The sequence below is a fragment of the Lynx canadensis genome, chromosome A1 (assembly GCF_007474595.2).
Source record: "Lynx canadensis isolate LIC74 chromosome A1, mLynCan4.pri.v2, whole genome shotgun sequence".
Classification (NCBI taxonomy): Eukaryota; Metazoa; Chordata; class Mammalia; order Carnivora; family Felidae; genus Lynx; species Lynx canadensis.
In genome coordinates this window covers 131654914-131671042 of record NC_044303.2, presented here as the reverse complement: position 1 = coordinate 131671042, position 16129 = coordinate 131654914, and the positions used below count along the sequence as shown (strand labels likewise).

General features: G+C 33.3%; 1 protein-coding gene across 2 annotated transcripts in view; it reads right to left on the bottom strand.

The window, feature by feature from the left end:
- The window catches only part of RNF180 (ring finger protein 180), a 205201-nt gene that overhangs the window by 149435 nt on the left and 39637 nt on the right, over positions 1-16129 (bottom strand). For both annotated transcript variants that reach the window (XM_030321877.2, XM_030321869.1), the window contains exons 3-4: positions 7858-7953; positions 5263-6222 (exon numbers count right to left, since the gene is read on the bottom strand). In XM_030321877.2, the coding sequence (XP_030177737.1) occupies positions 5263-6222; positions 7858-7953 (1056 nt within the window). The remainder of the gene's footprint in view (positions 1-5262; positions 6223-7857; positions 7954-16129) is intronic.

The following is a 16129-nucleotide window of genomic DNA, read 5'->3' as shown; positions in this document are numbered from 1 at the left end:
AGGAAAAAGAAAAAGAAACAAACTGGCATGGTAAGGATTAAAAAGATGTCATTACAGACCCAAGAGAGATTAAAATAATTATAAAGGAACATTATGAACAATACTAAACACATAATTTCAACAATACAAACTTAGATAATTAACTGAAAACAACTACTGAAATGTACTCAAAATGAAACAGGTAACATAAATTGTCCTATAACTACTGAAGAAATTGAATTACTAGTCAAAAACCTTCCAAAAAAGAAATCTTCAGGCCCAGAAAGTTTCCTTGCCAAATATTTAAGAAAAAATGACATCAATTCTTCATAATATTTTCTAGGAAATAGAAGAGGAAAGATTATCTCCTAACTCTTTTTACATGGCTAGTACTGTCATGATACCAAAACACACAAAGACAGTACAAAAAGAGAGAAAACTTCAGGTCAATATCCTTCCTGTACAGAGGTTAAAAAAAAAAATCTCGCAAATAAATATTGCAAGTAGTATCCAGCTATATACAGGAATAGAATACAACATAATAAAGTGGTGCTTACTGTGGGACTGATTGATTAATCGGTACTAATACTGAAAATGCATAATCATATCAATCGATGCAGAAAAAACACCTAACAAAATTCAACATCCATTTAAAACTTTTAGCAAACTTAGAATATAAGGAAACTTCCTCCACCTTATAAAGCACATCTACACAACACCTAAAACTGACAAGTTACTTAATGACGAGAGACTGAATGCTTTCATCCTAATACGAGGAAAAAGACAAGGATGTCTGTTCTCCTCATCTTTACTCAGTATTGTGCTGGATGTTCTAGCTACTTTAGTAACACAAAAAACAGAAACAAATTCCAGATTGGAAAGGAAGAAGTAATGCTGTCTTTCTTTGCAGATATGATCATTTAAGTAGAAAACACAATGGGATCCATATAGGTAAGATTAGAAAAGTTCTAAGACACAAGATCAACATATAAACTCAATTTTATTTCTACATATTATCAATAAACAACTGGAAAATGAAATTTAAGAAAATAATATCATTTAACAACAGTATAAAAAAATATGAATACTGAGAGATAAATCTGATAAAAGATGTCAGAGATCTGTACCTTCAACATAAGGCACAAAGTCAAAACAATTGTGTTTGTGTACACTAGTAATACACAATTTTCAACAATTTTTAAAAATGAGTAACACCAAAAAGTAAGTAGGTATAAATCTGACAAAACATGCACAAGTTCTGAATGATAAAAAGTACAAAAATGTGGATGAGAGAAATCAAAGACCTAAATAAAAGGAGAGACATACCACGTTCAAGGATTAAGAAAATCAACATAGCAATGATTTCAGTTTTCCGAAGTTGATCTGTACATTTCATATAATACAATTAAAATACCAACAAGGTTTTTTTGTAAACATAAACAGGCTAATTCTAAATTTTATATGTGAAGTCAAAGGAACTATAATAAGTAAAACAAGTTTGAAAAATAACAAGCTAGAGGAATTCTAGAATCCTATTTTATGCCTTATTATAAAGCTATGATAACTAAGACAAAGAACTACTGGCAATGAGAGAGACCCCAAAATGAACTGAAGGTAAGAGAATCCAGAAATAGACCCACGCATACACAGCCGAATGATCTTCGATAAAGCTGCAGAAACATTTCAATGGACACAGGACAGTGTCTTCAACAAATGGTGCTGGAGCAATCGAGCATCTCTATGCAAAACAATAAATCTTGACCTAATCTTACACCGTATTAAGAAAATACACTCAAAATGAATCCTAATTCTTAATGGGGAACTTAAAATTATAGAACTTTTAGACAAAAACCACAGAAGAAAATCTTTATAACCTAGAGTTAAGCAAAAGAGATCTTAGATATGACACCAAAGGCATAACTGATTTTAAAAAATGAGAAATTAGATTTCATCAAAATTAAATATGTTTTTACAGGAAAAAAATGTTGAGAATGAAAAGACAAGCTACAAACTCAGAGAAAATCTTTACACATCACACAAGCAATGAAAAACTCACATCCAAACTATACAAAGAACTTTTACAACTCAACACAAAGAACGCAACCCAACTAAAAATAACTAAAAGATTTAAACAGACACTTCACTAAACAATATATACAAATGGACAAATAAGCACATGAAAAATGTTCAACATCATTAGGAAAATGCCATTAGGGAATTCCAAGCTGAAACCACAATGTGATGCAACTACCTATCTACTTATGACAATATAAAAAATACTGAAACTACCAGGTGTTAGTGAGGAGTGACAGCAAAGCAAATTCCCATACATCCTGTCTTGGAATACAAAAGAGTATAGCCATTTCCAAACTGGAAAACAATTTGACAGTTTCCAATAAAGTTAAATATATGCTTACCATACAATCCAGTAATCTTACTGAGTATTTACCCTACAGAAATGAAAAAACTTAGGTTCACACACACGAAAAGAACAGAAATGCTTCTAACAGCTCTACTCATAATTGCCAAAACAACTGGAACAACTCACCTGCCATCACAGGTGAACAAACTGGTTTATTAATAATGATGGAATATTACTGAACAATAAAAAAGAACAAACAGTAGATATATGAAATAACTTAGACGGCTCTCACAGGCAACTGTACTGAGTAAAAGAAGCCAGTCTCTAGAGGTTATATATGATTCTAATTTTTTATAACACTACATTATTATTTTATAACATCATCAAAGAGACAAGCTAAAGTAATAGACAACAAATCAGTGTTTTTCAGAGATTAGAGGTAGGGCAAAGATATGATTATAAAGATATAACCAAGGCACAATTACAGAGGTAGAAGAGAGATTCTGAGGTTGATGGAACTATCCTGTATCCCCATCATGGTGGCTGTTATATGAACCTGTGTATTTAGATCATAGAGCTATATGCCAAGAATAAATCAATTTTATTGCATAATAATTACAAAAACTAAAACAAAACACTCAAAAAGACTATGATGAATAAAAAAACCAAGTTCGCTCAGCACTATCTTCCCCCAAAGTAGATGTTTAATTAACATCTGTTGAATAAAACACTGAAAGTTGGCTATAGTTTCTGTTTCAATGTTAGTCTCATTTATACCCCAAAGCTTCAAAAATTTAAATAACTTTTTCTAGTGTCATTAACACTAGGTAAATGCCACATAAAGATGTCTAGCTTGTGAAAAAAATCATTAAAAATATCAAATAAAAGTCAGAAATCTAGATTTCCCAATGAATTATTTTAAACTTAAAAAAATTATCATTAACGGATAACTTTGCCTTTATATCTTGTATGCTTATCTTCCTTATTTAAAAAAGGGCAGGATCTATGATGAAGTCATTACTCAAAGGCATGGTATATGAAACACATATTTGATAAATGTTTACAGAATTAACTACTCTTTACTAAACACGGAATGAACTGAATAGCTAAACCATTAATTTATCTCAAATACTAAATCTTTCTAGGATTTATCTTTTTGTTTCACTTAGCAAAACAGTTGAAAATTTTTCTTCTTTCCGGCTCTAACCATGGTGTGTGCTCGCATCACTAACTGTCATTTCCATGCTGCTAAAGCTAAGTGGACGATCTATCGGCATTTGTCTGCCTATAGCTCCTGTGCAACCAACCAAACCTCTTAGGGTCCTGCCATATTACCCCCTATCCTGAAGTGTCACAGATCTGACTAGAATTCATTCATTCTGATCCATTAGCCAGGCAGGCTGGCTAAAATACACGTATATGAATGAATAAAAGTAACTTCATAAAAACAAACGAACGAACAAACAAAAACCCACTGATGTTGGTCTTGCTTTGCTCTAAACTGTATGAAGTAGAGTGTTCCTATGCTGAAAGGAATCGGTAATATAGATGAACTTTTCAGAAGTACCCAGCCTAAAAACTAAACACATTTTTTAAATTGCAAGGATGTTGTCTGCATATATTTACAGTACAGAGCAAGTATAATTATACTTCTTTTAAATTTCTATTTGTTAAATTATTATTTTAGAGCTCTCTACCTTATTTTTCAGGTATTATTTCTGAATATTAACATAATATATGATCATCTCCAAAGTATCTATGGGTTTAAGTCAAATTTTCAATTAAAAATATTGTATTTTACAGCTTCGATAAATTAAGCTGTGAAGTATATTATAATGGTGCTAAAATATATTCATTTTTTTACAATCTACAATATATGCCTTGATGCCACATTACGCCATCACTTGCAAATAAATCAAACTGCAATCCTCTTGTCAGCATCCAGTCAAAAATGTAGTAATGACCTATAATTATACTATCCAACCAGACAATGAAAAATAATTAACCTGATTGAAGCACTCACAGTAATTTTATTGTATTCAATCTATGACTAGAATCACAAACAACAAGTTCGCTTGTTTAAAATAATGAATTATTATGCACAGTTGCAGCTTTCTATATTTAAGCTCTAAGGACATTGTTGATATTCAACATACTGATTAATCAGGATTGCTATTTATTATGAACAAGTAAATAACAAAGGCAATTTTTGAAAAAAGTTTACATAGAAAATACCGGTCCTCAAACTTTCAAATTTTCATGAGCACCTCATCCATTGGCTTCCACTGGTCTCCTCAGCACCTGCAATTTATTGTTCAGTGCCTTCACATAACGGCTTTTGAACAAATCATTATAGGGACAGAAGTTTAAACCATAGAGAAGCACACTTTCCTATAAAATTACAGTAAGGGTCAATTATTATCAAGATGAATTTCATAACTTAGCACAGTAAACTATATCTGGATCATGTGAGCACATAATTACATAAGGCTCCTTGAAAATATCCATTTAAGCTAAAAGTGATGAAAGTCAATGAATTTGGCACTAGATTGGATTTAATTAGAAAAACTGTTTTGTTTCAACTTAACCTGAAATAAAATTGTCGTAAATAATCCTAACATGAATAAATTTAAAATAATATGACAATCTCATCTCAATATCATGATTAATATTTGCGTAAAATATTAGAATTGGGAAAACCTCACAAAAGGACATTTTCTAAATATAGGTGAGCACAGAGACAGGCTTATATCTGTCAATCATAAGAGAGGTACATGATTATTAAGTTTACCTAGACAGAAATGCCCTTTTAATACTCATTAAAACCATGTTTTTATAATATAGGTATCCAAAGTTAGCTCCTTTTTCCAGAGCACAATATTAGTAATACAGAATTTTTAGTAAACTCTTAAAAGAATTACCTGCTTCTGTAGCCATCTTTCATGCCTTCGTTGTTTCCTTCTCAGATTTTTCAACTTGCCCCTTTCTCTTTTATTGAGCCTCTGATTAATGGCACCCAATGAGAAAGTGCCCGAGCGCAGGAAGTCCAGTGGAGAGAGGTGTTCTTCCTGGTCCGAGGCCTCTATCATGTTCCGACCAGCTGAGGGCAGGTCCATCAGGAAAGTCAGGTTGTTAGAACTAGCATGGTCAGTGTACACTGCGGAAGCTTCTAGACCACACTGAAATTCTCCTCCTCTTTGTGTCTGGGTCTCACGGGGAGTCACTGAAAATCTTTGCAGCAGCATATTAGGATCAAAATTGGATGAAATCTGAAAGGAACAGTTATTTTTACTAGATTCTAAAGGCAAGCCTGAAAGGTGAATAGGCTGTGTTTCATTTAGCCCGGGACAGACAGCAGTCTTACTATGTATTTTATATAAAGTGGGTAATAATGTCAGTTTCTCACTGATGTTCAGATCCAAACTATGTGATTTCCTATGAAAAGCTCTTGTAGTGCATCTGCCCGTCACAAGCTGAGGAACAAAAAGCTGGTATTTTGGATCTGATGCTTTGAAGAGCAGTTTTTCATTCTTCATCTGAAAATATGTTGACCGTACCTCCAGGCAGAGTGCTTCTGTTAATCTTCCAGGGCCATTATTATTTTGGGCCATATTTAAAAGCCTGTGATTTCTGTTTTTGGAGGTGCCACCTGTCAGCAGAGTTTCCTTGTCACAACCTGACTGAACTCTAGGATGTGACAAGTATTTCAGCGATGGTCTCATTAGTCGGCCTGCCTGTGTTGGCTGATAATCGGTCCGGCTCTTAGAGAGATGTACAGCTGCAAGCTGGCCACAGGAACATTTTGGAGTGCTGACAAAATTAAAGCCCCCTAAACGGGCCCCACAGAAAGGGCAATTCAGTTTTCCAACTGTCCACTGGGCCTACAGGTAATAAAGGAAAATAAGACAATGCTTTCATTGTAAAGTAACCAAAGAGAATGTGAGTTGTTTTGTTTTGTGTTTTGTTTTTTTTTTCTTTCAAGCCAACCACATGAAAGTTTTCTATGCCACAGAAAAGGCTAGCTTTCTGTTTTCTGATTAGTAGACAGACCAATAAATGGAAATAAGCCTTTTAATAAACAGAGATAAGCAACTCCAAAGTTCTAGAATGATAACATACGTTATGCCCATCTCAACAATACTCCTAAGAATTCTAAAAGATTCTCTCAAACAATAGGTTGAATATGGATGCAGTGTGAATTAATGAAAAGAAAAATACACTATGGAACCAGGAAGCAAATCAGTCTACAGAGCTTAATTTGCAAGTAAAATCTCACAGAAAAGTGTCTGTTTTGATACACTTCTTGCATACCAAACACTGTGGGAGGGAACTTTACCCAACCAACAGAATAAAGCTCTTCCTGCCTTTTTACATACAACCAAAAGATATTGGTTGCGTACATCAGAGTACAGTTTCTATATTCAAATGGGAAATTAATAATAAACTAGCTAAAAATTATTTTTTCAACAGAGGTAGTGGAACATCTGTAGCATCCTGATACATTTTGTAAAGTTCAGGACACTTAAAACCAGCGTATTGGCATGTTCCCAGGAAATCATTACAATGTGCGAATGAATGCAAGGGATACCTATCAGATGTTATTTTTTAACAACAAAGAAAGTCATTGGAGAATGGCAGCTATACTTTCCCAAAATCATATTACTTATAGTTTTCTAATACATAGGTGTTTTGAATTGAAAGAAATAATGATACTATAATGTCAACAAAATGAGTTCCTGCTCTTATAATATTTCATCAAGGAGACTTAAAAATGTGGTAATTTGATTTTGATTGTACCACTGATGGTCATTACTTATTTAGTTTATTTTATATGTGTGTACATACACGAATGATGCAGGATATTTCATTCAGTCATTGGGCACTATTCTAGGTGTATCTAAAAGATACACTAATAAACCACAGAGAAAAACTTCTGACTTCATGGAACTTATATTCTAATAGGGGAGCTAGGCAATTAACAGGGTCAGTATGCCATATATGTATGTGGGAAAGTGTGTGTGTGTGTGTGTGTGTGTGTGTGTGTGTGCGCGCGCGTGCAGTAATGTTTATATTTATACATGTCATATACACGTATGCATATTTACCAGTACTATATATTACTTATTGTGTGTGTGTGTGTGCATATGTAAAATATAAACAGGTATATAAAACAGAAAAGGGAGAAAGGAAGTGTGAAGAGTGGTAATAGTGGGGAAGGGCAATTGATAGTTTGCACAGGCAATGCCTCATTGTGATTAAGACATATGGAAATAAAGGAAGAGGGGATTAATTGTGGGAAGAGCAATCAAGGAAGGGGAAATACCAAGTTCAAAGTCTGAGGGTGAAAAGTACCTATAACACTCCAGTAATAATAAAGCCAGTAAATGCAATCAAGTGTTACACACCCTTTCTTATCTCTTGAAACCATGTATTCAATAAAAAATAGCTCTAGAATGAGGATAAAAAAACTTGAAAGGATTACATTCCTAATTGTACTCAGAAACTAAGGAACTTACTTTTTGTATTAGGCAGTTTATCCATTCTGGAAGGGCTTCTATATCCATGTGCCACACATGACAAATATTTTGATCATCAGCTGAATCATGTCTATCCTGTTGTATAAAAATGCATGATATTAGTCATTACCAGGTTCTGGATTTATTTAACAAATTTCATGTTTGAGTAAAACACAAAAATATACATCTAGTTTTAGCTAGGAAGAAAATATACACTGCTCTCCTCTCCTCACTCCCTCCTTAAACCCACAAAGACAAAAAAAATTTTTTTTCAGGGAATAACCACTTGGGAATTAAAAAAAAAGCATCAAATTAAATTTAAAATTTAGCAATAAGACACTCAATAGAAAAATCTGGCACCCTATTCTTTTTTCCTGGGTGTAAGAAAAAACAGCCCCATTCATGACAACTTTCCTGGGCCTTTCATCTCTTATTCCATCTGTACTCTACTAATGACAGAATAAAGGAGTTGCTATATAATCTATCAAGATGCTCAAGAAAAGTACAAGAGGATGAGGGAGAAGAAGAATTGTGTAGGCAGCTGGAAAAGCCCCAACTAAATTTCAGCTGTGTTAGAACAAAAAATATTTCAGAGAGAGATACTTTTGGCTTTCTGAAATAGATATGTAAAAATAACTATGATATATAGGTGAAGCGATACACGTATCAAAAAAATGCAGGACAGAGCAGCATGGAGATGTATGACTGTTTATGACCTTAGTGAACCTTAGGCCAATTATTTTACCTCTCTGGGTTTCAGTTTCTTCACCTGTAAAATACTTCTAGATAGTTGCTAAGGTCCCTTCTGAGTATACAGAATGACATTCTATGATGACAAAAAAGAGTTGCTTGAGAATAACAGGGAAAAATAAGGCTTCTGCCCACGGACCCATTTCCAAGGTGAGATTTTACATAGATATAGTGTTTCCAAGTTGCACAATTCTTTTTAAATTTCCCAAGCAGTTACACAACTAGATACTATAATTGGATTAACAAAATAAACAAGGAAATTACTAAACATCCTTTCTAAGTTTGTATTCATAGTGACATGAATGAAAGAAGACTGAATGTCTTTAAGAACCTTTCAATGAATAATTTACATCGTGACTTGGAACCAAGATCACCCTGAATTACTAGGTTTAATCTCCCAAGCTGGTTCCTCTGGGCCCTATATCACTTTTCTCTTCCATTCATACATATTAAGATACTAAATGGTGGCTCCATATACAAGAAAAGTTTCAGTATGATGTATTTATATATCAGAAAGATCTATAAAGAAGCTATCTTAATCTAATTTCTGTCAGGCTCTTAAAAAATCATGAAGTAAATTAAAAGAGGAAAGGACAGGAGATATTGTTGTATGTTAGATCACATTTCACTATTTTGTACACTGTACACAATTGTATTTTATATATATTTATTTATTTATAATGGAGAAAAAAATACTCTTGTTAAAAGGTTTCAAAATTTTCTAATTCTAATGTTTTAAAAATCTACAACACAAGTAGAAAATACTTGACTGACCAATACAAAGTCTGTTGAAAAGGATTTATAGTGGGCCAAAGAGTTACTTTACAGTTCTATTAATGATGCCTGAACTTTAATTCTGGCTAACAAAATGCAACTTACCATGTCAACAGTGAGAATAATGAGAAATAGCCAGGCAGGCCCATGCCAAAATGAAGAACATATTACTGAATGGAAACAAAGTGAGGAAGAGAGGAGGAGATACTACGACACACAAAGGTTTATTTTATTCTAGATTCTCATAAAACAGAAGATGGAAAAATTCAGGCAGAGCGAAGAAATTACTGGTTTCAAGGTGGTAAAGTGAGTGCATATTCCAGTTGATCCTCTCTCTCAAAACAAAAAACCAATACAAGACATTTACAAAAAGAACCCAACCGCTGAATTAGGAAATAGATGGGGAGATTTCAATGAATCAGAAATTATGAGGAACTTGTGAAAGATTAGTGAAGAAATAAAAGCACAATGTATCTAAGTTCCAAGTACACAATAGATGAGAACAACACAAAGAATGGTCCATGTCAAACAGGTGAAAACCAGAAACAGAAATGGTCCTGGGTAACTATCACAGGCGGTGAGTAAGTCTGTCTGTCTCCAGGCAAGAGGAGTACTTGGACAAGAGAAAAATGGGGCAACATTCCAGGGTAGCTAGAGATGCCTAAAAAAGATGGAATGCATTTGTAGCAAGTTTAGAAGATGAGCTACTAAGGACCAATGTCTATTCTTGCTAAAAATAGTACTACAGCATATGAAGAATGTGAACTAGATTTGTTTGTACTAATAACATGCATCGCTGCTACATACTCTTTGTTCTTTTAAAAAAAGTCAGGTGAAAGAAATAAATGCACTCTGAACTATGATATTAAAAGCATATATAACCTAAAATTAGATGAGCAGTATTATGGCTTTTCTATGGAAACAAACAAAAATGGATAGAAAAAGTCCCTAAAAGGCCATGTAGTAAGTTGCTAACATTGGTTAGATTTTTAATTTTTTTTAAACATTTATTTATTTTTGAGACAGAAAGAGACAGAGCATGAATGGGGGAGGGTTAGAGAGAGGGAGACACAGAATCTGAAACAGGCTCCAGGCTCTGAGCCGTCAGCACAGAGCTTGACGCGGGGCTCGAACTCACAGACCACGAGATCGTGACCTGGCTGAAGTCGGACGCTTAACCGACTGAGCCACCCAGGTGCCCCAACATGGGTTAGATTTTAAGGAAGAAAGACCAAGGGTAGGAGTTACTAAAAGGACACTTTAACTTTCTCATAATTGTTTTAATGGGAGAATATATTAAATTACACTTACACGATTACAATTTTATTTAAAAATTGGTTCAAGTGAAAAGGAAATAAATTGATTATTTCTGATTCTGGCAATCCTAAAGTAAGTGGAATTAGATATGCTCTCAGCATTATAATAGATAATACTAGGGAAATATATTTTTAAAAAAATTGTATAAGACCTTGGACAAAATAAATGGCAGGACTGCTAACACTGAGAGGAGAAACATAAATGAGGGGAGCCTAAAAATCACCCTTGATTTCTGCCCTGGGGAAGTTCTAGAATCTTGATGTAGGGAGGAGGAAGCCAAGAACATAGAAGAAGTCTTGCTGATAAAATGAAGATCTAAGTGTACAGAGGCTAAATAGCTAGAGTTTATAGACAATGTACTGGCAAGGAGAAGCCTACAGATAGAAAAAAATTCCAGAGAACTGCAGGGATTCCTTTAAATCTTTGGTTGAATACCAATATGAACACATGTTGGGTGAAATACCAGAGAACCAGATAAAGAAAATTTACCAAGGAAAAGGCATCTGCTAGTGAACTGTAAATTTAACTACTCACACAGGGATCACAGCAAGCTGGGAAGATATTCATGCTCCAATTAGCCAGAGTAGCAAGATCTCAATGAACATCTTGGGTATTTAGTAGATTCTAAAGAGTCCTGCTATAAGAGCAGAGCTAAATTAGCCCTAGAATAAAGCCTATTAGAAATCAACCTACAAAAATTTAAAAATAGGCCTGCAAGAATCAAAGTCAATCACTAGTAATTTATATGCCTGCTAAAAACCTCTCTAAAGGACGATAATAATATCCAGACACTCAATATTAAAACTAAATGTCCAACTTACAAAAAAAATTACTAGATACGTGCAAAGCAAAAATGACCCATAATGAACAGAAAAAATCGAGCAACAGAAATAAACCTAGAAAAAAGTGGAAATGACTGCATAAGCAGATAAAGACATTAAACCAAATATTATAAATATGTTCAAGCATTAAAAGTAAAACATGAATAAAACAAAAACAGAAAAGTCTTAAAGTAACAACAAACAAATGGTATATCTAGAGATAAAAATTCTATCCAAATTAAAAATGTAACACTGTGTGTCAACTATACTCAAATAAAAACTTAGAAGTAAATTTAAAAATTTTAATAATTTTTAAAATAAAAAAAAAAAAAACAGTGAGAATGAAGCCCTGTAGCTCTCAATCAGAGAGTAAAGTAAGTTTCTTTGACCAATGACTGAGTTTAGCTGTAGGTTTTTCACAGATGCCTTTTATCAAGTTGAGAAATTTTCCTTCTTCATTTTCTGAGAGTTTCTATCATGAATGGGTATTGAGTTTTATCAAATAATTTTGCCACATGTATCAAAATGTTCATTTTTTTCTTCTCCATTCCATTGATACACTGAATAATATTGATTGATTTATGAATGATAAACTAATTTTTATTACATAATGTGTAAATTTATTCCTAAATTGTTCATGTTTTTTGATGCTGCCATAACTGGTGTTTTACCAGTTGCTTACTGCAGTCTTCTGTGGCTAGTAAACACAGTTGAATTACCATACTGACCTTATAGTCTACAAACGTACTAAACTCACTCCTTGCTGGTTTTTTTGTAAATTCCTTAGCATTTACTAAATATATGATAATATATTACTAAATTGTACTAATGTTTTATCAAATATTTTTGAGACTATCTTCATAAGAGGTGTTGATGTGTGGATATCTTTTCTAATAGTATCTATTTTTTTCCTCTGTCCCCCTCTCTCTCTGCCCCTTCCCTGCTTCTCTCTCTCTCAAAAATAAATAAGAATGGGGAAAAAAAAGAATACTTGTTTGTTTTTGGAGGGTACAGGTTTTCATCTCAAATTCATCTCCTTTAATTGATGTAGGTCTGTGCGTAAAGTCTATTTTCTCTTGATTCATTTAAATAATTTGTATCTCTTTCAAGTTTTATTCCATCTAGGTTATCAAATTTTTTCATAAAATTTTTCACTACATTATTATTATTCTTTTAAGGTCAGTGCCTCTGTAATGATGTCTCTCTTCTTTCCTAATATTAGTCATTTGTGTTTTATCTGTATTTTCTTGTTCAGTCTAGTTAGTGACATATTAATTTCATTGTCTAAAAATATATCTTTTGATTTCATTCTATTTTCCTTTTTATTAACTTCTGACAGGTGTTAGTTTCTTCCTGTTGCTTACTTTTTTAAAAAAATTTTTTCAGGTTTTTTTCTTTTAATGTTTATTTATTTTTGAGAGAGAGACAGAGTACAAGCAGGGGAGGAGCAAAGAGAGAGGGAGACACAGAATCCAAAGCAGGCTCCAGGCTCCAAGCTGTGAGCACGCAGCCCAAAGCGGGACTTGAACTCGTGAACCACCAGATCACAACCTGAGCTGAAGTCAGACACTTAACTGACTGAGCCACCCAGACACCCCTCCCGTTGCTTATGTAAGATTTAATTTGCTCTTCTTGCTTTCTTACCAAGCTGGAAGCTTACATTATTGATTTTAGACCTTTCTTCAAATAGAAGTACTTACACTCTAAAGTTTCCTGTGACCACTGCCTTATCTGCATCCTACAATATATGGCTTATGCATTTTCCTTTTCACTCAATTTCAAGTATTTTCTAATTTTCTAATTTTTCTTTGACTTTATGTTTTAAAGTATGTTTTTTAATGTGCAAATATTTGAGGATGTTTCAGATAACTTTCTGCTATTGTTTTCTGATTTAATTTCATTGTACCTCAGAGAACATATGTGGTATTACTTACTTTCTTTAAAGTCTAAATAATGGTCCAACAAATGGTATATCTTGAAGAATACTACATTTGCACTTTAAACAAATACCTGTTCTGCTGTTGTTGGATATGTTTCATAAATGTCAGTTGTGTTGTCTAAATGTAATGTTTTCTTACTGAATTTCTGTCTTCTTATTCTACAGAATATGTAGAATATTCTTACTCTACAGAATATGAAGAATATTTGTTTATGAAACAAACCCTGAAATTTCCAATTATAATTATGGGTTTATACATTTACTCTTTAAATTCTGTCAGCTTTTGCTTCAAGTATTTTAAAGTTCTGATATTAGTTACATACATACTTCAAATTGTTATGCATTTCTGGCGTATTACTTACTTCATAATTATGAAAATTATCTCTTTATTTTTAATAGTATTTGTAGTTTTGAAATCTACTTTGCCTGATATTAATATAGCAATTCCAGTTCTCCTTTGATTTATGTTGGGATGATAAAAATGTGTTATTATTTCATTTTATATTTCAGTGAATTTCTTATAAAAACATATAGTTTGAAATTTGTAATTGAAGCATGTATATCACTTGCATTTAATGTTAATACCAATATGTTCAAGTTTAAATTCAGTATCTTATTTCCTGTTTGTCTCATGATCTCTCTTCTGTTTTTCTTCTTTTACTGTCTTTTACTGTTGGCTCTTTAGAGCTAATTATTTCTCCTCTCCTCCTCAGTGGTTGTTCTTTTGTTTACAATATGCATCTTTAATTTATCATAGTCTTCCTTTAAATTATAATATATGACAGTATGTGCAGATTGGAAACTTATGCAGTGTACTTTGATTTTTTGCTTCCTATTCTTTGTATTATTGTTTTCACACATTTTATTTTTGCATTTATCAATTACACGATAAACTGTTAACATTCTGCTTTAACAATTGTCCTTTAAGGAAAATTAAAAGGATATGTACATTTACCAACACGTTTACCGTTTCAAGATCACCCTATTCAGTTGTACTGATACAAATCCCATTTGATGACATTTTCCTAATACCTGAAGAACTTCCTCTGATAGTTCAAATTTACTGGTGATGAGTACTTTGAGGACATGTTTCTATGAAAAAGTTTTCATTTCACCTTCATTTGAAACATTTTATGTACTGTAAAATTACTCTGTAGTATACAGTTCCCTGGATTTTGTGAAATGCATAGGGTAGATTATACATAACTATGATCAAGATACAAAAACAGTTCCACTATCTTCCTCAAATTCTTTCATGCTGGCCCTTCATAGTCAATACTTTCCTCCCCACTTCCCAATCTGTTCTCCATTCCCATGATTTTCTCATGCTGGCTCACCCTGTTCAAGTGGGATAGTCCGTTCAACAAACCTCAAACTTCCCCATCTTCCCCTGAATCCCAGTTCAGCTTCTCCACCTCCTCGACCAGACAGACGTGTATCTAACTCTTTGATGAAGGGGTATAGTTTCTGACACATATTCACAATATCAAGAACAGAGATAATGAAAGCGGCTTAGGTTTCTATTCATCTTCTAGGTTGCCAGCTTTTCCTTGCTATACCCTACTTCACATTTATCTTCCTTTCCTAGCTCTGTCAGTCTTAGCACACACTATGTCCCGGTGTCTTAGGGGTTTAGCTATCTCAGTGCTCCTGTTCCTTCTAGTTACAGTTCTGGGTCTAGCATTTTTTATGTTTTCATTTCAGTATAGACAACATATGATGCTAATTTCAGGTGTACAACACAGAGATTCAAAATGCATTATGCTATGCTACCAAAAGTGTAGCTACCATGTGTCACTGGTACACTATTACAATATCATTGATTATATTCCTTATGTTGTACCTTTTTATCCCTGTGACTTATTCATTTCATAATTGGAAGCCTGCATCTTCCACTCCCATTCACCCATTTTGCTGTCCCACTAACCCTTCCCTCTGGCAACCATTAGTTTGTTCTGTGTATTTATGGGTCTGATTCTGCCTTTTATTTATTCATTTTTTTAATTGCACATATGAGAGAAATCATATGGTATTAGCCTTTATCAGTCTGACTTATTTTACTTAGCATAATACCCTTTAGGTCCATTCATGCTATGGCAAATGGCAAGATCTCATCAGTCACTTCAATAAATGGTGCTGGGAAAACTGGACACTACATGCAAAAGAATGAAACTTGACCACATTGTAACACCATACACAAAAATAAGCTCAAAATGGATGGAAGACCTAAATATGACACCTAAACCCCTAAAAATCCTAGAAAAGAACACAGGTAATAATTTGACATTGGCCACAGCAACTTTTTTCTAGATGTGTCTACCAAGGTAAGGGAAACAAAGCAAAAACAAAAACAAAAACAAAAACAAAAAAAAAAAAACAAAAAACCTATTGAGACTGCATCAAAATAAAAATATTTTGCACAGTGAAGGAAACCATCAATGAAACCCAAAGGCAACCTACTGAATGGGAGACGAGATTTTCAAATGGTATATCCAATAAGGAGCTAATATCCAAAATATATAAAAAACTTATATAACTCAACACCAAAAACCTCCAAAATGATCCAATTAAAAAATGGGCAGAGGACAAATGGACATTTTTCCAAAGAAGACACCCAGATGGCCAACAGACACATGAAAAGATGCTTGACATCTATCAATAATGCAAATCA